The following is a 19,021-nucleotide window of genomic DNA, read 5'->3' on the forward strand; positions in this document are numbered from 1 at the left end:
TTACTGTATTTTAAAACGCAGCTATTTTTCCACTCTAGTGTCATCTACTGGCTCAGGTTGGACATTGAATCACTTCCTCCCAAACGCCACTTTAAAATCCTTAATTGTTTTCTTTTTAATTCCCAGCAGGCTTTTTAAAGTTCGAGCGTGGAGAGTCAGTGACGCAATTTCCCGTTCACGAACGAGTCAGTGACGCAATTTCCGGTTCACAACCGACTGCGTGACTGTGGCCTTGCCTTCCCCATTCAACAACGGATCAGTGTGTAGGAAGGGGAGTGCGCGAACGATTCGGTGAACGATTCTTTTGTACAAATGTTTTAATTCCAAAGATTCAGTTTACTTCAAAGAACTAAAATGCACATTACTAACCGTATGTTGAATCGTACGCCATTTTGCCTCCATCCCAGAATGCAGTGCGGCTTTGACAACAACACTTCGCCATTTCAGGCTCAGGGGGGTTGAGCTCGAACTGTGAGCGAGGGAATTAGGTCAACCCAAGCCAAGGCGCCACTTTGGCACTTTCTTAGTCCGAAACGCCGTTTAGCTTTGTTTTCACTGCTTGGGAAAGAACCTGCGAAAGAACTCCCATGCTTGTTATTTTCCTGGTCCGAATGATCTTTTTTAGCGTGGGCCCGGGCTGAGCTGTCATCTCGGTTGTCGGATTTTCCAGCTAGCAAGCTAGCTAAGTGTAAACAAGGTGTGTACGTGTCGTGTTTACGTTTGAATAATCAACAATTGGGTAAATGAGTTAAACACCTTGCTTTTGGTTTGCTTAACGTTGACCTAGAGCAATTTCTCACAAAGAAGCAAAACATCTTATGTCTCGTTTAGCACCGTATTGGCATTACGCTTACAAACTTAGCGTAAGATCACGTAACCTTCGATCAGTTTTGTGTTAACCACAATCTTGTTCGTTTTAAAGTTGCATATTTAAAGCTGACATGTGGTATAGGGGCTGCTTGAAATTTGAAGTATGAATTTACCTTATTAGCCATACTCGGCAGCGGTTAAAACTGCTCCGATTGGTCAAGAGCCGGAGCTAGGAATTCTGGGCCTCCCGTGTGTCAGCCAACTTTTGCTTTTATTATTATTTTTTTTGTAGTGATGGAAAGTGAAGCTTCAAATTTGCTTCATGAACTAGCGGTATTTTTTCACTCCTATAGAGTGCACTTGCTGTTCAACATTGGGCTAAAAATATACTGACTTGCCATTTCTTAAATTATTTTATTTTAAGGAACAATACCATCTAGAGGAGTCAAAAAATACAACTGGTTCATGAAGCAAATTTGAAGCTTTATTTTCCCATCACTAATTTACTGCAATGATACATGGGTTAAAATGAAAAGAATTCAAGACACATGCTCCATAGTGTCCAGTGTTTGCAGCTACACACATTTTTTTTTTCTGGCAACCCGTGGGTAAAATTCCCATCAATTCACATTTCATAATGCGTCTAGAAATTATAATTAACACTCATGTTGATTTTAGTTTAGCATGTTCCTGTTAAGGAAAAATGTCAGCATGTTCTGTGCTTGGTCAGCGGTGCTACAGTATGCAATCTGCATCCTCCTTGCTTCAGTGTCCACTTTTCTGCAGCGCTCCGTTTTCTGGATGCCCTCAGTCACCACTTGGATGAAATAGACGAGCGCTTTGTTGTTCCCTTGCATTGGTGTTTGTTAGCATGCCTTATTTTGACTCATTTGTACCTTGAAACGTTCACATTTTAGGATGAAAAGGATAAAAGGCACCAAGGAGGAAGGTAACGGCTCCCCCAGTAAGAGTCCACCTGAGCCTCGCAAGAAAGCTCGGAAACAGTCGAGCCCGCCGTCTGAGGCAGGCAGCTCGCTGGATGCAAACTGGGATTGTCTGCCCCAGGAGCTTTTGCTGCACATCTTCCAGTACCTTCCTCTGCTGGACCGGGCCTTCGCCTCACAGGTGTGCCGTGGGTGGAACCAGGCCTTCCACATGCCCGAGCTGTGGCGCTGCTTCGAGTTTGAGCTCAACCAGCCAGCCAGCTCCTACCTGAAAGCCACACATCCGGACTTGATCAAGCAGATCATCAAGAAACACTCCAACCACTTGCAATATGTCAGCTTCAAGGTGTGAGCGGGGGGGTTAGAATATTTACAAACCCTACAGGGAAATAACAGATTGGGTTTTAACCTCTTTTTTTTTCTACATTGTGTTTGCCAGGTGGACAGCAGCACTGAGTCTGCAGAGGCTGCTTGTGACATTCTTTCACAGTTGGTGAACTGCTCACTCAAGACCTTAGGGCTCATTTCAACAGCCAGGCCCAGTTTCATGGAGGTCCCAAAGGTATCATTTACACGATAATAAGATTTAAGTTTTGTGCAAATTTTTAGTATCAAATGTTTTGTATCTAAAAAAAATGTGACGTATGTTTGGATGGCAGGGTTAAATGTTTTTCAATATTAAATATAGTTTTGTTTGAGGTACCTTTGGGAGCCTGGAATACATTTATAAAAATAAAGTTACATTTTTATCACCCATTCAGTCTCACTTCATCTCAGCGCTGACAGTGGTGTTTGTCAACTCCAAATCGCTTTCGTCGCTGAAGATCGACGACACACCAGTGGATGACCCCTCGCTGAAGGTGCTGGTGGCCAACAACAGCGACACACTCAAGTTGCTCAAGATGAGCAGCTGTCCTCACGTCTCGCCGGCAGGTACGTGACCAAACCCCAACTGTGTTTTCTTCAACCAGTTCTACCTTCGCTAAGAAAGTTGAAACCGCAGCAGAAGTAAATTTGCATCGCCGAAGTTCTAAAGTGTAGTGACGGGATTTACTTTTCTGTCCTTTTGCCAAATGCATGAAATAGATCATTAGGTGCATGGACGCATCATGGACTGAAACAATTGGTTCTAGGACAATTTGAACTACCTTTAGACCGGTACAAGTTAGAAGATTTTTAACATCCTCAAAAGCAAAGTCATTGATAGATGCGTGTTGTTTTTCAGGGATCCTGTGCGTGGCGGACCAGTGCCACGGTTTGCGGGAGCTGGCGTTGAACTACCACCTCCTGAGCGACGAGCTCCTGCTGGCCCTGTCCTCAGAGAAGCATGTTCATCTGGAGCACCTGCGCATCGATGTGGTGAGCGAGAACCCGGGCCAGCACTTCCACAGCATTAAGAAAAGCAGCTGGGATGCCATGGTGCGCCACTCGCCCAAGTTCAACCTGGTCATGTACTTCTTCCTGTACGAGGATGAGTTCGGGCCCTTCTTCAATGACGAGATTCCCGTCACGCACCTTTACTTTGGCCGCTCTGTCAGCAAAGAGGTGTTGGGCCGCGTGGGCCTGCACTGCCCACGCCTGGTGGAGCTGGTGGTGTGCGCCAACGGCCTGCGCCCGCTTGATGAAGAACTAATCCGCATCGCCAAGCGCTGCACGCAGCTATCCGCCATCGGTCTAGGAGAGTGTGAGGTGACCTGCAGCGCCTTCGTGGAGTTTGTCAAAATGTGCGGTCGCCGCCTGTCGCAGCTCTCCATCATGGAGGAGGTGCTCATCCCCGACCACAAGTACTCCCTGGATGAGATCCACTGGGAGGTCTCCAAGCACCTGGGCCGGGTTTGGTTTCCGGACATGATGCCCACCTGGTAGGAGGATAACGACGACGACGGTGGACCCGGAAGTCTCAAAGGACACACCAAAATGTTCGCCCGCCATCAGGACAAAGCTGTCTAACACCACGTCCAACCACAGAGCTCATCGGGATTCTTCGTCGCCACGCGGCGAAAGGAAAATTTCCCAGGAGCGAATCGCCGCACAACTATGCTCGCACTACAATGGCCGACTGTAAGGGACGAGGGGCTTTCGAATGAGTATGTCCAAGATGGCTGCTGCAAATGGAATCAAAATGGCCACGACTAGGAGTGAAATATATATATATATTATACGTATATATGTACGTATTGTTCAGGTGAAGTTGTCCAGTGTCCATTGACTGTGGACGTTTTCATTTCCTTGTTTGTTTACATGATATATTTTTTTGGGGCTTTTGTTTGTACAATTGGATTTTCTCCTAAGCACCTTACGTCAAATACCAAATGATCTTAGTCGGTGGAGCGGTGGTGGATACATGTATGGAAAAATGACATAGTTGAGATCGTTTCTAACCCTCCAGTAGTCAACTGGTTGGCTTTTACTTGCCCTAACTTGGCCGCGCTATTACGTGGTTGCTCAGGTGCATTTCGTAACAAATCCTCGTTAGTTTCTTTCAACTGTGCATTCTGCTTTCCCGCCTTTTATGGCCCCTTCCCCAATGTGGGGTAGCAAGTTCAGATGAGTGAAACTTTTTTTTTTTTTCCTTTAAGAAGGAAGTCAAAAGCATATGTATATAAAACGCTGTGTGTTTGATTGCAATGGCATAGAAATGTTTATTTCTTTTATTTCACCCCGTGAGGGTTTCTTTCCATTGAGGTGGCGTAACATAATAAAGCTTTTGTCATTAATAACTGTTAGTAATGGAGAAACCTTCAGGACAACTAATTGCAAAGTATGGAAGATAAAAGCCTACGATTGGACAGCAGCTCTAATTTGCTCTTAAATAGTTGACAGTATTTTTTTTGTTGGCTATTATCTGCTAAAATGTCTGAAAAAAATCTATGCTGACAAGTTGACCCAGTAATTTTGAGTTTTGACAAGTCAGATTGTCGATTTAAACATGTTCTTTGTGTTGCGGCTCACCTAACTAAAGATTGGTACAAGATTTTTGGACATGTGATCTACTGCTAATAAACAATCAGAACCTCATTCCTCTGCACATATAATGAACACATTTGTCAAAATAATCCTCTGAGGCGGGTCCAAGCACTTTAAATCAGGGTTTTTTGAGTTAAAACCAAAGCAGGTTTTAGTTTTGCTATTGTCCCTGTAATTTTTAATATGGAGAAAAAAATAAGGTGAGAGAATTATTATTATTTTTTTAGTCTCCCAGTTGTCAGTTTGAAGGCAGAGGCACTTCCTCGTATTGGATCTGCACATAAGGGGGCTTCATGGGCAGCCTCCAGTACTCAAAGTTGTAGTAGACGTAGAAACTTTTGTCAATCACCACCTTCTTGTAAGCCTCCAGCATGCTCAGGGCAAACTCTGCCAGAGACTGATGGGGTCGGAAATCGAGGTAAAAGTCCCGGATGTCTGTGGCCAGGTTCTTCAGTGCCGGCTGGTTAAATATGGCGCTGTCGTTGCCCAGGTAGATGGGCTCCTCACTGTACAGGTAGATCTTTGTGTAGTTGGTCTGAGAGCGGCTGGATAGTTTGGCACCCAGCGATCTCAGCTTGCGGTAAGTGCGGTGCACAAACTGGGAGCAGTCGTACGACTCGAACCACATGGTGGCGTTGGGACCCGCGTGCGAAAGCACCGTCCACGTCTCGTAGTAGATGCCCGTCGTGTTGTCGTCAACCACCCACTGGGCCAGATGGTTAAACTGATCACCTAAATACAAAATGACTTAGCCGAGAATCACATTCTCTTATGGTACGACTTGTATGCCAACATCCAAGCGTTGATAAACTTGCATCAAATAATATCGTGATGAATGATAGTCTAGCTTTTATGCACTGCATTGTACAGTCATGCATTCCCATTGTATTGCATTATATCACATTGTATGATCATATCTTGCATTGTATCAGACAGTCTCATAACTAAGGTGCATTGAATCATTATACTGCAGCTACTCAAAAAAAAAAAAAAAAAAAAAAAAAAAGAAAAGGCTTACCACTGATTTCTGCTATTTTCTCCAAGGTGCCATTCTGCGCCCAGTGGAAATCATCAATGCCGTCAAAGAAGCACGCAGCGCCCTGGTTGCACCAGAAGGGGGCGAACATGTCCGGCCTTAGATGGGGGAAAGTGCAGTTTCCAAGCTGGAAGAGTTCATACCACTCCATGGTGTAGTTGGCCCCTGTCTTTGCACTGCTGAAGCCAACAGCATCGTGCATGATGTGCTAATGAACAAGTCAGGAAAACGCATTGCAAATTAGGTCACTGTTAAACCGGCGCACTGCTATTTTTTCCCATGACGTTGGACTCACCAGTTTTCCCAATATGTTTCCATATTTGAATTCCCACACAGGAGTCTGCAGACGATACACTGAAATGACGTCAGTGTCTTTCATGAGGGGAATGCGGCCCTCTCGGTCTCCGGTGGGGCAGAAGGGGTAAAGAGCTTGACAGTAAGCGTCCACTTGGGGACGGTGGTCGAAGCGTCTGTTGAGCACACGTTTTCATGCCAATGGCAACTTCAGTTATGCTGTGCATCCTTAAAATCCTCTTCCAATGCACTTAGTTGGTTCCGTCTCGGTTTTAATACTTTTTTTTCCATTTGACTTATTTTCCATACATAGAAATGGTGACTTGAAGTTTGGTTGGGAAAAAAAAAAAAACCTGCTAACATGACACTTTTAAACTTGACAATTTTGAGCTGTACATGGAAGATGTTGAGCTTTTTTTCCTTTGGCAAAATCTGAAAAATTCTAAATTCAAATTGCCCAATTACAACTCTGTTCTCTGGAAATTACTACTTGTTTTCACACACTAATTATCTTAACAGTTAGATTTAACATCATTTTATACTCAATCAATCGTTTTCCGTCAGAGTATTGTGCATAATCTTGTAATTTAACTTTTACTGCAGATTCTTTTCCCACTCAAAGTATTACAGCTTTTTCCTCATGAAATACAACTTTATCCTTGTTAATACTTAATTCTCTTCTTCAAAAAATTATTCATGTTATAACATCTTCTAACATTTTTGCAACATTATGAGTCCAACCCAAAGATACAAAATGAACTGTGGCTAGTTTCTCCCTCGCATTTAAGTGAATTATCACATTAAAATCACTGAGATTCCAGCAGAGATCACAATTCCATAAATTCTGTGAGAATGATTGTGCTCGCATAGACAACAAGGATTGCAATTGAGCCTATAATGCCTTATTGTTTTCTCCTAATATTGTTTTGGACCTGCAGGTAAGTAACTGGGAGTGAATCAGAGTCATTGTATTGATACTTGTTATCTTAAAGTAGACTACAACCATAAACATACGGTTAAAACAATATTTCTGTGACAGTATCAATCATATAAATTGATTTTGTAAAGGAGCTCTGGCATTAGTCTGGTGTACCTAATAATGTGGCCGGTGGGAGCGCAGCAATTTTTATTTACCTTTCCAACTTAGTTAACTACTAAATTTATAATAAAAACTGCAAACATAAACTTGTTTAGCACACGGTGAATAAGTTATTCTTTTGTAAACACTAAATAGTGTTAGTTAACGAGTTCTGGGTTTGTGTCATATGACTTGACGTTAACGGCACTTTTTGTTTTTTTTCTTACCTGTAAGGGACGGGCCATGTTTGATTCCGGAACGCATTGCCGACGTGAAGAAACACCAACAAGTCCAATAAACAGACACGAATATCCGAGCGACGCATGGTCAAAATTCAAAACGTGCACAAGAAGACTGAGACTAGCCTCTGTCGCTCATTCCTCGCTCTTTCGAAAGCATGCAGGGCTTCCGCAACGCTGGTCACGTGGTTTTGTTGATTTTTCTCTCTCTGACAGGAGACTCAACACAATTTTTTTTATAGTTGTGATCCAAACAAAAATGTCTTGACTTTCAAAGACGCAAATTTAATGTATCAGTTGTATGTTTTAAGAAAAAAATGTCACATTAATGTTGCCCGTTGAAATGCTCTATCATTTGGAAATGGAGAAATGTGGAATATGGTACTGCAGTATCAATAGTTTACGTAGGAGGTCGCTGTTTTTCCAATGCTGCGGATGAATGACCGGAGAAGAAGATCAAAAGGGGCCGTCCTGTCAATTTCTCAGTCGGTCGCCATGATTAATGTTATTCAAGTGTGTGGACGAAACTTATTACGCTCACGCAGCACCGTCCGAGTGGCTAATAAAACCTTCTATTCTGCACAAATGAGCAAACGCGTGGCGGTGGTTTTGGCGGGCTGCGGGGTCTACGACGGCAGCGAGATCCACGAAGCTTCCGCCATTCTGGTGCATTTGAGCCGTGGGGGCGCAAGTGTAGGTGAAACGTGAAGGTACATCCACCTGTGACGTGGGAATTCGCGCGTGTGTGACGTCCCGTCTTGATTCCAGGTGAACATGTTCGCTCCCAACGTGGAGCAGATGCATGTGGTGAATCACGTAACAGGCGAACCTACGCAGGAGAAGAGGAACGCGCTGGTGGAGAGCGCCAGGCTGGCCCGTGGAAACATCCAGGACCTTTCCAAACTTAGCGTCAAAGACCATGACGCCATCATCTTCCCAGGTGACGTCATGGTACCTGCTTCTGTTTGTTTTATACTCGTTACGTCACTTGGCATAGTGCATTTTTTTATTTAGACGATCTTCTGAGTTTTTATTTTTTGTTACAGTAAAAAAATTAACTTCTGACTAATTTTCTGAATTTTTGTCGATAAAATTCATGATCAGATCTTCAGAATGCACAGTACTCCCCTATACTTGATAACATTATGTCTTGCAATTTCGATGAAAGTCCGTTTTTGTTCCCCTTGTCTTTTATGTGCTGCTTGTTGTGTGCACCTTGGCCTCCCAGGGGGCAGTGTGGTGCAAATATGCAGATCACGCGTGTCGATTTTAATTCAATGACGCAAAGTAGAGTGTTGCAGAAAAAATATAAAATGCACATAATGCCGGTGAGTAATTTTATATAATTTCTCACGTCACGTTTCTGTGCTGTTTGTGTTTAAAAATTAGAGCTGTGCCAATATTTTTACTTTTGATTGTTTGTTTGTCCCACACCTTGAGCAAATCAGCTGCTGTTCTTTTGTATTACGTTTCCCATGAACCTACGGGCATATAAATAAATGCACGTTGTTAATGTCCCTAATGTTGTGGTCACGTTGGGGCAGGTGGTTTTGGGGCGGCAAAGAATTTGTGCACATGGGCGGTGCAGGGTAAGGACTGCTCGGTCAACGGTGAGGTCAAAGCGGTGTTGGAGGCTTTCCGCGGCGAGGGCAAACCCATCGGCCTCTGCTGCATCTCGCCTGTGCTGGCAGCCAAAGTGTTTCCTGGATGCGAAGTCACCGTAGGCCTGGAGAATGATGACAAGTACGTACAAACTACCTCAACTTGTTTTCCCAGATAACCGCTCGACCGTTGATTTGAGCCTCCTTCCCCTTTTAGGTACCCCAACACGACAGACACTGCAGCCAACATCAACCAGCTGGGCTGCAAGCACGTGAGCACAAGTGTGAGCCAGAGCCACGTGGACCACAAGAATAAGCTGGTGACCACCTGTGCCTTCATGTGCGACGCGCCCATCCACGAGGTCTTTGACGGAATCGGCTCCATGGTACAGGGCGTTCTCAAGCTAGCCTGAATATGCCAAGCTAGCTCATACGTGATGAAGAAAAATGTGTTTTAACTAACCTTATTGCTAACGCTTGCTGCTAACGCTAAATCAAGCCTAAATAGTGGTAGGAAATCCTAAAGTTTATGACATAAACACTTCCACGTAAAACATACAACATGCTTCACTCCTTGGTATAGGTTTTGTCCACGGAAATATTATACTACTACTCAGTGGCTGCAATCAAATTTTCCGCAGGGTATTTTTGAGCAGTGTGGGAATAGAGTGGCAGAACTAGAGAAGTTTGTGATTGGACAAGAGTGAGAAATAAGACAAAACCAGACAGTAGAAATTACAAATCTATCCACTGTCTAATGGTGTGTTAGTGTACAAATGCAATAAATGTATCAAAGATTACTGAGTCCAGCTCATTGCCTTTTCCCAATTTTATTTATCAGAATCAAACTTTTGACATGCAGGGTTTTCATTGGACAATAATAATAATAATATGCATTTTTGTGTGCATTAAAAGACAGTCTTATACCAAAAGAAATGCAAAAATCCATAGCTGCAAAAAGATCATTTTTTTTCCTTGGTAAAAAAAAAGAATCAGCTTCTCAGTATGAGTTTTGTTTTATCAATACATAAAAAAAGTAGAAATACATGTTTTTTTATTGCACAATAGAAGTTTTAAATTATCTTGTACACTTAGTTTTAAAAATACATTAGGTCAGACTGACTACAGTACATTTTTACAAACATGACTTCATTGTCAAATTCTGAAAAAAATCTTTAGAAAGCTACTATGTATTAAAGTAAGTTTTAGGGGTTAATACAATACTTGATTTTCATTCACGTGCAACAATATATGCAGTGTAAGAACATTGCCTTATTTTTCCTCATCCACTTTGAGACCAAGTCCTTAAGCCATAACGGCGGTCACGTTGCTCAGTCGTCAATTTCAAGTATGAATGCAATGCTGTGCATTCTTTCTCTGTTTCTATGTTCCCTATAGTGTCCAGCAGCCCTACAGCTCCCTCTGAACTCAAGACGAAAGAAGCATTGGCCATGAACTTGTCCACCAGGTCCTCCTGCCTCAGTGGCTTCCTCCAGTGTCCGTAGAAAGTATCGCACTTTGCCGAGAAGCTCTCCCCTTGATTGGTTTCTATGACAACCTCGCTGTACATCTTGTCAAAGCTGGCCAGGTTATCCCCAGGAACGTGCACCTCTACTTTTCCCAGGAGCTCTTTAAGATCCTGACGCTCCCTTTGAGCTTTGCTGAATGATTCCACCGACATGCCAGCATCCAAGATGGCGGAACAGGCGTTGAACTGGAACGAATGCCTGGCCTGGTGCTCCGTGGTGGGAAAAGCGCAGTCAATGTACTTGGAAGGTGGAACTTTCAGTGTGATGCGTTTTATCTGACTCACGTCCAAGTTTGGGATCTTAGCGCGAGCCGTCAGAGCGGCATCCACCACCCAGTGCATTCCCAAATGAGCGGGTATGCGCTTGAAGGCCACGTCTTGTTCCTCGAGGACCCAACCTGATCCGCCGACACCAGGGAGCGTCATTGCAGACGGGTTGTAGTCTTCATAGTAAACCCCGAACCCGTGCTCCACGTCCAATATGGCCGGGTTGCCCTCCAAGCCTGCCTGGGCTAGCCGAGCGGCCTCCAGGCCCCTCTGGGCGGCGTAGCCCATGTGCAGGGGTTTGGTTTGGGTGGCGGCGTTGGCCAGCGGCGCCCCGGCTGAGCACGCCGCGATGGCCAGAGCGTTGGCGCATTGCCGGGAGGATAAACCCAAAAGCTTGGCACAGGCTGCTGTGCTGCCCATCACGCCAACCACGCTGGGAGGATGGAATCTGAAGAGAGACATTTCATTAGGGACAATGATGTCATCCAATACCGTATCTCCATCCAGGAATCATGAGATATGTTTTTCTTCCACGACCATTAGTGGTTACATCACATACAACATGTAACACTTTCCTTTGCTGGTTGAAAGAAGGAGCATCGCACAGGCCAAATAAATGTATGAGCTGACATTTGACCCCAACAACCAGATGCACCAATCAAAACTTTAATGTGTTCCTTACATACGTGCAAGTATATACCTTTTCGGGATGTCAAAGGCCTCCCTGGAGAACCTCAAGAGTCTGCCCTGCACCTCGATGCCAACGTTGAAAGCCAGCAACAGTTCCACGCCGGAAGGCGTCGTGGGCGTAACCTCGGCCAAGGCCAGCAGTGAGGCCAGCACCGCCCCTGAGGGATGAGTGGCGGGATACCATGTGTCGTCAAAGTCCATGGAGTGAACCTGGAACCACCCAGCCAAAGTTTCAAATCGATCTCGCGTGACTGTCGAGCCGTATATGTCATGTGACCAAACTTACAGCTACGCCATTGACAAACGCGGCAAAGTGAGGAGATACAGATATGTCTGATTTCCCCCAAACGGTGCTCTTCTCCTCTGACTGGAACAACTAACACCATCCACATTCAAATAAAAGGTAAATAAGTTCTTCTGTTAAGATCTTTCAGCATGCTTTTTTATTTAATAGCTTGTACTTACAGTTTTGCAAAAAGTCTGTATGAGATTATAAAAAAAGTGGACATCAGGTGGAGTGTAGTACCTGGCTGTACTTGAGAGCTTTGTCGAAGACGTCCGTCCTGGTTCCTAGCAGGCCCACGCCCAGGGTGTCCAGCATCATCCGTTTACTGCGCCTTATCACGCCGTCCGTCAGGTGGCTGGCGCCCAGGGCGTGGATGGCGGCCCCGAAGCTCTCCGTAACACCCTGCAATCGAAAAGGTAAAAACACACTCAAGAAAACACCAGCACCATCATCTTTCAAATCCACTCGGGAGACAGTCCCCTACCTTACGCAGCATTGCTTGTCTCAATGTTTGCGTTGACTATTCAAGTCCGAAAGGGAAGCTCCTTTTTATTTAGGCCGGTCACCCTGCCCAGTGGCGGAATGTCAAAATTTCCAAAGTGGCTAATGATGGGCAACGTGACAAGAAGTGGGGAGTTTCGTAATGATTGAATTTTGTGTCTCAATAAAGTTTCGCTTTCATGTGCACTTGAAAAAAACTGGAGAATCATAGAAGGTCCAAGTTAATTTACTAAATAAAAAAACTGTCACAGTTCTTGGTATAGTTTTATTTTATTTATTTTATTTATTTTATTTATTTTATTTATTTTATTTATTTTATTTATTTTATTTATTTTATTTATTTATTTTACTTATTTTATTTTTATTTTATTTTTTATGTATGTATGTATGTATGTATGTATGTATGTATGTATGTATGTATGTATGTATGTATGTATGTATGTATGTATGTATGTATGTATGTATGTATGTATGTATGTATGTATGTATGTATGTATGTATGTATGTATGTATGTATGTATGTATGTATGTATGTATGTATGTATGTATGTATGTATGTATGTATGTATGTATGTATGTATGTATTTATATTTATGAGGTAGTTAGTTTTAATCTGCTGTGATACGTATACAGAAGGGGGGGGGGCAGACAAATTTACCAGATACACGCAACTTCATCATGTGTTTCACAAGGGAGTTTTTATTGGAGTAGGCAGAGAGATGGGCTTTTTTTTTTTGAGGAAATGATACAAGACGAGTCAGGAATGCGTGTGACACAACCAGCTGGGAAAGTTTAAAGATAAGTTCCGGAAGAAAAAACTCAAAACAAAACAAAGTTCACACTGCGGTCTGAACTTGTTAAATGGAGAACAAAATGCCAGCTAAAAGATATTCATCACTAAAACCAAACACTTGCTTGAAGGTGAAGTTTGTTTTGAATGCAGTCTAGAGTAGAATTTGATGCAGATCTATGGACATTTTAAAGGGCTCCCTCTCTCTTTCTTCAATTTGACATTTAAAAGATGATTATTTTTTTATTTAAAGAAGTGGTTTCTGATAAGCTGAAACTTTGACATTTTGCTGTTGTTTTTTTGTGCCCCACTATTTGAGAAGCACTGGCCTAGGTGACTGATTCACAATTTGGTTTTGTCTGATATCAGATATTAAATATAGAAAACCAACTGGCTGATTGATTTGTTTTAATTGAGAGGGAAAAAAAGCAGCAAAAGCATTTCACTAGCTGACCAGGAGATGGCGACAGCGTGGCATCTGAAGACCATGGATTGTTTGTTCTGCTATAGCCTAGGTGACTGATTCACAATTTGGTTTTGTCTGATATCAGATATTAAATAAAGAAAGCCAACTGGCTGATTGATTTGTTTTAATTGAGAGGGAAAAAAAACAGCAAAAGCATTTCACTAGCTGACCAGGAGATGGCGACAGCGTGGCATCTGAAGACCATGGATTGTTTGTTCTGCTATAGCCTAGGTGACTGATTCACAATTTGGTTTTGTCTGATATCAGATATTAAATAAAGAAAGCCAACTGGCTGATTGATTTGTTTTAATTGAGAGGGAAAAAAAACAGCAAAAGCATTTCACTAGCTGACCAGGAGATGGCGACAGCGTGGCATCTGAAGACCATGGATTGTTTGTTCTGCTATAGCCTAGGTGACTGATTCACAATTTGGTTTTGTCTGATAATAGATATTAAATAAAGAAAACCAACTGGCTAATTGATTTGTTTTAATTGAGAGAAAAAAAAACATCAGCAAAAGCATTTCACTAACTGACCAGGAGATGGCGACAGCGCAGCATCTGAAGACCATGGATCGTTCTGCTATGCCGGTTTAAAAAAAAAAAAAAAAAAACGTAATTAGCTAGGGGTCAAAGGTCAAAGTTTACGGTTCAAAGTTCACCCAGGGGTCAAAGGTCGGTTCAAAGTTCACGGGGTCATGTGCACATTTTCGATTTTTAACTAGAGTTGAAAGTTCAGGGTTCAAAGGTCACCCAGGGGTCACCACGGGGTCACCACGGGGTCACCGCGGGGCCACGGGGTCACCGCGGGGTCACCGCGGGTTCAAAGTTCAGGGTTCACTTTTTTTTTTTTTTTTTTTTTTTAGGTTAACCTTTATTTAACCCAGTGCTTCTCAATTATTTTCTGTTACGCCCCCCCCCTAGCAAGAAGAAAACTATTCGCGCCCCCCCTCCCCACCGTGACTATCCTAACTTGTCTTGTAAGTCGTAAAATGTTGCACTGTCGCAAACGTGACAGAAGTAACAATGAGAGCGCCACTGCCCCCTGCTGTAGTAAACGCGCAATTACACTTTATTCTAGTACTGCCAAAAAAAAAGCCTGTTCCCCAGGGTCACACGCGCCCCCCCAGGAATAGCACCCCACTATTTGAGAAGCACTGCACTAACCAGTCGGCTATTTAGACGTGACAATTCTAGGCCGTCTGCACTATTTTGTACTAGTGATGTGCATTCCAGTGTAATGTGAACTGAATCTTTAGAATCAGTTAACTTAAAAGGTTTGTTCAAAAGAATCATTCACCGTTGATGCTATGCCAGTTATGCCGACTAGCTTCAATGGGCATTACCGACACCTACTGGTTGAAGTCATATGAACTGAAAAAAATTCACTGAAAAGATTCGTTTTTTTGAACGAATCGTTCACTCACGAGCCAACACTACTTGCCACATTCAAAACCTCAAGTCACATGTTCATTTTAACTTGCACATACGGTTCAAATCATTTCACACTGACTCTTCGTGGTTTCCTCCCTTTTTTTGTCCTTTTATTTACAGGTCATTGAATTAGCGTCGTGTGGTTTAATGGTTAACACACATGTAAACCATGGTTAACCATGCAACTCCCTCCTCCTCTCCTCCCTCAGGTCCACGCTTCATAAGCCGTGTGCAGCCTCTTGAGGCTCAGTCAGTCAGCCCACGGAAAGAGCCGACACGCACACGCGCACGCAAACGGACACGATGGCTCTGGCCGAGGCGTCCAAACAACGCGACGACTCCCACTTTCCGGAAATCGTCGAGCTGAACGTCGGGGGACAAGTGTACGTCACCCGGCTCCAAACTCTGGTCGCGGTGCCGGACTCGCTCCTGTGGCACATGTTCAGCCGCCGGACCCCGAAGGAGCTGGCCAGGGACACCAAAGGCCGCTTCTTCCTGGACCGAGACGGCTTCTTGTTCCGTTACGTCCTCGACTACCTCCGCGACCTGACCTTGGTGCTGCCGGACTACTTCCCAGAGAGAAGCCGACTGCGGAGGGAAGCGGACTTCTTCCAGCTTCGGGAGCTGGCCAAGAGGCTCTGTCCGCAGGTGAGCAAGGACAACTCCATCAGCGAGGAAATCTGCCAGAGCGATACCGAGGACGCATCGCTCCAAGGCAGCCAGCCACTGTGCGCATCAGCCGGGGGCGCGGAGGCTGCGTTACGCACCAGCACGGCCGTGCGCTCTCCGTCCATGGACTCCAGAAAGTCCGGCTATATCACCGTAGGCTACCGAGGCTCGTACACCATCGGCCGGGACATCCAAACCGACGCCAAATTCCGCAGGGTGGCACGCATCACGGTATGTGGCAAGACGTCCCTGGCCAAAGAGGTTTTTGGAGACACGCTGAACGAGAGCCGAGACCCGGACCGTCCGCCGGAGAGGTACACGTCGCGCTACTACCTCAAGTATAATTTCCTGGAGCAGGCCTTTGACAAGCTCAACGAGGTGGGCTTCCACATGGTGGCATGCAGCTCCACGGGCACCTGCGCCTACACCAGCAATGATCCTGGCGAGGACAAAATCTGGACAAGTTACACCGAATATGTCTTTTGTCGAGAACAGTAGCCACAACACTTTTTAGATGGAAATAAATGACCCCTTTTATTCTACTACGTCCTTGGAATCATTAATAACCCGTATGACTATTTCATATCCAAAGATTAAAATGCACCCCAAACAAAAAGATACTGAAATTTAGAACTGCATGGTTGTAGACCAGTGTTTCCTGATCTTTATGGAGTTACGTGCATATATTTACCACCAAACGAAAACTTACAAGAAGTATAAACCCACCCTACAGTGTATCTCTCCGCCTGTATTTGCAAATTCATTTTTGCAATTCATCCTCTGTCACTTACCCCAAAACTCACCTATCTGCTGTTATGTGCTCAACTGAGACCAAGGAAATATTAAAAGTGAGTTCACGAGCATCATTTAGACTGTTTTGGGGCTGATGTCAATTACCTCGGTCTTTTGGCCGCAGGGCTCTGTCTCAATCCCGTTGAGTAGTTGAGGTTCACAGAACTAAAATAATAATGATGCATGGTGGTTGTGGAAGAGCATTTCATTGTACAGCCTGTCACTATTGTGGAGAAAGATACATCAATCGTAGGATTTCTGGACGAAGAAAGTAAACAACGATTATGGTATTGTGTATGTAATATAAAAGTTGCCAACAAAACAATCAGGCTCCAATAATAACATCATTTTAAATTAAACTTTTAAACACGTCAGAGAGAGATACGACCCATGTTGAGAATTGGCACACTGTTAAGAACAAACAATATTTTTTTGGTAATCCAATTAAAACTGTAACCTGTGTTGTGACAGAAACGATACAATTTAGTGCAAAGTTGTAGAATACAACAAAACATTAAATGAGGTAGGAGACCAGCATCTGATTTTCAACTCAATGCTATCTTAATTAGGAGGATAAAATAATTCATTTCAAATTATTTGTCAAACAGACCTCAAGGTCCTGACAATGGGGCTGCCAGATCTGTCCTTTTCTTCACTGTATATAAAAGGTTTTACAGTCCTTTTGCATATCGTCCTAGTCCAATAAAATGCATGTTTTTGATTTTTTTCTTTTGGAGTTTTTTTTGCTTTTGGTCTGAAACAAGACATGCTAAGTCAGGTGGTTGAATGCAAAAGCTGTTTCAGCTCATAATGTAGCTTCAGTGAGACATGGTGTAACTCAGCAATGAAATGGCAATTTTATGTATGAATAAACTCATAATACATATGTTGTTTGGAGTATTTTGTTTTCAGTGTCAATGTATGTTCCTGTTATCTCTTGTCATAAACCAAATTAGCTGTGTGAGTTACTAAACAAGTATTAGAACTTGCAAACTGCGCCCATCCAAATTGCGACAATAGCAGAGCATAAAGGTAGCTCGCTAAAAGGAGGTACATGCTAACCGACAATCTGGACAAATGTGAGCATTTTCCATTCCTTCGGATAAAGTCATCAAAGGCTCAATTATCAAATATCTGTCAAACAATTATCTGGAGCTAATATCTTGTGGTGATTTAGTTTGATTCTAATACTACCCTTGTGTTTTCCATCAGTCTAAATGCCTCAGGCCTCATAATTGATGCTATGACAAATATCTGGTTTTGCCAAAGAGGCTCACTATTATTGGTGGAGATATTTTCATGTGTGTATATCCCACAATAGAAAAGCAGTGTTGTGTTTTGTTTAGAAAATGTTATATTGTTAAAGGTATGTACGCATCTTGCTTCGCGATTTTGTCATCCCCCGCTCGTAACACTGTATTTCCGTACATCGGACATTTCCATAATAAACTGTTTTTCTCCTGCCCTTTGCCAGCCCCACCTCGGCCTCCTTAATGTCCACCGCTGACCTTTTTAAACAGCAGGCAATCAAAGGGGAGGCCTCAAAGAGAAATTGCACTGGACCTCATCAGAACTCAGACAAGTCACACGGCTATTAAATGGCTCGGGAGGCGGTAAATATCATGGAGGGGGGGGGGGGGGGGGTTCTTCCACATAAATTGAGGCGCGTCACATGCTAATCGTACGCGCTTGTCTTTGTCAGTTGCAAATGTGAAAGGTTCCAGCTGCACGCTAATACAAGAGACATGCATATTTGGATCACCTTGCTCATTCATATCAAAGAAGAGGCTTTGAATCCAGAAGATCGTGAGGGATTATTAAAATTATTATAAAAACTGGTGCTTGAGATAAACCCTGCAGGGGATCTCGGACACAGCCCTGAGGGATCCCCTTGGCATTAAATTATAGAATGAAATGATGTATTTTACAGTGCCTTAAAGATTAGTTGGATATTTTCAGCAGTGAAAAGTAAATATTTCTTTTATAATTAATTTAATGAATTCATTAGTTTTCATGTACACTTAAAAAACACATCATTTGATGAAGGCTCAGGTAACAAACCATCACCGCTCAACTTGGAAATGTCACATGACCAAACCTAGAAAAAACGTGCTCATTGTGTCATGCCATGTGCAGCGCAAGATCTTATCCAGCCAATATATATATATAAGAATAAATATAACCCTCAGTCTTAAAGTTGCTTGAAGTATCAATACTCGCTGAAGTTCTTGTTTTTAATGTTTAAAGAAAAACCCTCTTTGTTTTTTCAAGGTTATCAATTGATTTTTTACCAACGGAACCACATAGAGATGAGTAACTCAGCTCATGATGATCACCGATTGTAAAAATAATCCTACCAATTGATGATTTCAGCGCTGGTATCAGCTGAGTGATTTTATCGCATTGACTTTTAAAATTGGTTCCTCTTTTTAATGCAACCATAGCTGGAAAGCTAATGAAGTGCAAATGGCTGCTGAGGCCAAGTGCAGCTGAACATGACATTTTCAATATGCTTCAAAAACTCTCGTCATTGGTCAATTTGTTTTTGGAATTACATCGATTAAAACAATAAATAGTAATGGATGAATGAAATTTTCCACTTTTATTGACGAATTTTATGAAAACAATAT

The 19,021-nt window shown here is 43.1% G+C and overlaps 5 protein-coding genes across 8 annotated transcripts; 3 read left to right on the forward strand and 2 right to left on the reverse strand.

Moving 5' to 3' along the window:
- Positions 1 to 179: 179 nt before the first annotated feature.
- fbxl3a (F-box and leucine-rich repeat protein 3a) lies at positions 180 to 4,772 on the forward strand. 2 transcript variants are annotated; one of them, XM_061286467.1, is made up of 5 exons: positions 180 to 291; positions 1,728 to 2,100; positions 2,194 to 2,316; positions 2,516 to 2,687; positions 2,980 to 4,772. In XM_061286467.1, the coding sequence occupies exons 2-5, from the start codon at positions 1,729 to 1,731 to the stop codon at positions 3,618 to 3,620; spliced, it is 1,308 nt and encodes a 435-aa protein (XP_061142451.1). In that variant the 5' UTR covers positions 180 to 291; position 1,728; the 3' UTR covers positions 3,621 to 4,772. The 2 variants fall into 2 exon arrangements, with proteins under 2 accessions (XP_061142451.1, XP_061142450.1); XM_061286466.1 differs by lacking the exon at positions 180 to 291 and adding an exon at positions 298 to 697.
- Positions 4,372 to 7,555, reverse strand: cln5 (CLN5 intracellular trafficking protein). The gene is made up of 4 exons (XM_061286468.1): positions 7,357 to 7,555; positions 6,053 to 6,227; positions 5,740 to 5,965; positions 4,372 to 5,453 (listed from the first exon to the last, which is right to left on the reverse strand). Exons 1-4 carry the CDS (start codon positions 7,452 to 7,454, stop codon positions 4,960 to 4,962), a joined length of 993 nt encoding a protein of 330 aa, XP_061142452.1. The 5' UTR covers positions 7,455 to 7,555; the 3' UTR covers positions 4,372 to 4,959.
- Positions 7,556 to 7,824: 269 nt separating this feature from the next.
- zgc:162944 (uncharacterized protein LOC569993 homolog) lies at positions 7,825 to 9,769 on the forward strand. 2 transcript variants are annotated; one of them, XM_061286470.1, is made up of 4 exons: positions 7,825 to 8,078; positions 8,137 to 8,308; positions 8,913 to 9,111; positions 9,187 to 9,769. In XM_061286470.1, exons 2-4 carry the CDS (start codon positions 8,143 to 8,145, stop codon positions 9,380 to 9,382), a joined length of 561 nt encoding a protein of 186 aa, XP_061142454.1. In that variant the 5' UTR covers positions 7,825 to 8,078; positions 8,137 to 8,142; the 3' UTR covers positions 9,383 to 9,769. The 2 variants fall into 2 exon arrangements, with proteins under 2 accessions (XP_061142454.1, XP_061142453.1); XM_061286469.1 differs by having other exon boundaries at positions 7,825 to 8,061.
- An 11-nt stretch (positions 9,770 to 9,780) lies between these two features.
- acod1 (aconitate decarboxylase 1) lies at positions 9,781 to 12,385 on the reverse strand. 2 transcript variants are annotated; one of them, XM_061286464.1, is made up of 5 exons: positions 12,225 to 12,385; positions 11,981 to 12,142; positions 11,741 to 11,830; positions 11,465 to 11,664; positions 9,781 to 11,212 (listed from the first exon to the last, which is right to left on the reverse strand). In XM_061286464.1, the coding sequence occupies exons 1-5, from the start codon at positions 12,234 to 12,236 to the stop codon at positions 10,252 to 10,254; spliced, it is 1,425 nt and encodes a 474-aa protein (XP_061142448.1). In that variant the 5' UTR covers positions 12,237 to 12,385; the 3' UTR covers positions 9,781 to 10,251. The 2 variants fall into 2 exon arrangements, with proteins under 2 accessions (XP_061142448.1, XP_061142449.1); XM_061286465.1 differs by lacking the exon at positions 11,741 to 11,830.
- A 2,659-nt stretch (positions 12,386 to 15,044) lies between these two features.
- Positions 15,045 to 17,277, forward strand: kctd12.1 (potassium channel tetramerisation domain containing 12.1). Its single transcript, XM_061287468.1, has one exon. It carries the CDS (start codon positions 15,234 to 15,236, stop codon positions 16,095 to 16,097), a length of 864 nt encoding a protein of 287 aa, XP_061143452.1. The 5' UTR covers positions 15,045 to 15,233; the 3' UTR covers positions 16,098 to 17,277.
- The last annotated feature ends 1,744 nt before the right edge of the window (positions 17,278 to 19,021 follow it).

This window comes from Syngnathus typhle, linkage group LG9 (assembly GCF_033458585.1).
Source record: "Syngnathus typhle isolate RoL2023-S1 ecotype Sweden linkage group LG9, RoL_Styp_1.0, whole genome shotgun sequence".
NCBI lineage: Eukaryota > Metazoa > Chordata > Actinopteri > Syngnathiformes > Syngnathidae > Syngnathus > Syngnathus typhle.

Excerpts from the sequence above, each read along its gene's own strand:
- fbxl3a (XM_061286467.1), top strand. The coding sequence starts at position 1,729 with ATGAAAAGGATAAAAGGCACCAAGGAGGAAGGTAACGGCTCCCCCAGT. Across the intron at positions 2,317-2,515 it reads GTTTCATGGAGGTCCCAAAG|TCTCACTTCATCTCAGCGCT; the intron begins GTATCATTTACA and ends TCACCCATTCAG. Across the intron at positions 2,688-2,979 it reads TCCTCACGTCTCGCCGGCAG|GGATCCTGTGCGTGGCGGAC; the intron begins GTACGTGACCAA and ends GTTGTTTTTCAG.
- cln5 (XM_061286468.1), bottom strand. The coding sequence starts at position 7,454 with ATGCGTCGCTCGGATATTCGTGTCTGTTTATTGGACTTGTTGGTGTTT. Across the intron at positions 6,228-7,356 it reads ACATGGCCCGTCCCTTACAG|ACGCTTCGACCACCGTCCCC; the intron begins GTAAGAAAAAAA and ends TGTGCTCAACAG. Across the intron at positions 5,966-6,052 it reads GAAACATATTGGGAAAACTG|CACATCATGCACGATGCTGT; the intron begins GTGAGTCCAACG and ends CTTGTTCATTAG.
- zgc:162944 (XM_061286469.1), top strand. The coding sequence starts at position 7,864 with ATGATTAATGTTATTCAAGTGTGTGGACGAAACTTATTACGCTCACGC. Across the intron at positions 8,062-8,136 it reads TGAGCCGTGGGGGCGCAAGT|GTGAACATGTTCGCTCCCAA; the intron begins GTAGGTGAAACG and ends TCTTGATTCCAG. Across the intron at positions 9,112-9,186 it reads GGCCTGGAGAATGATGACAA|GTACCCCAACACGACAGACA; the intron begins GTACGTACAAAC and ends TTCCCCTTTTAG.
- acod1 (XM_061286464.1), bottom strand. Across the intron at positions 11,665-11,740 it reads CGTTTGTCAATGGCGTAGCT|GTTCACTCCATGGACTTTGA; the intron begins GTAAGTTTGGTC and ends GGGTGGTTCCAG. Across the intron at positions 11,213-11,464 it reads GCCTTTGACATCCCGAAAAG|ATTCCATCCTCCCAGCGTGG; the intron begins GTATATACTTGC and ends GTCTCTCTTCAG.
- kctd12.1 (XM_061287468.1), top strand. The coding sequence starts at position 15,234 with ATGGCTCTGGCCGAGGCGTCCAAACAACGCGACGACTCCCACTTTCCG.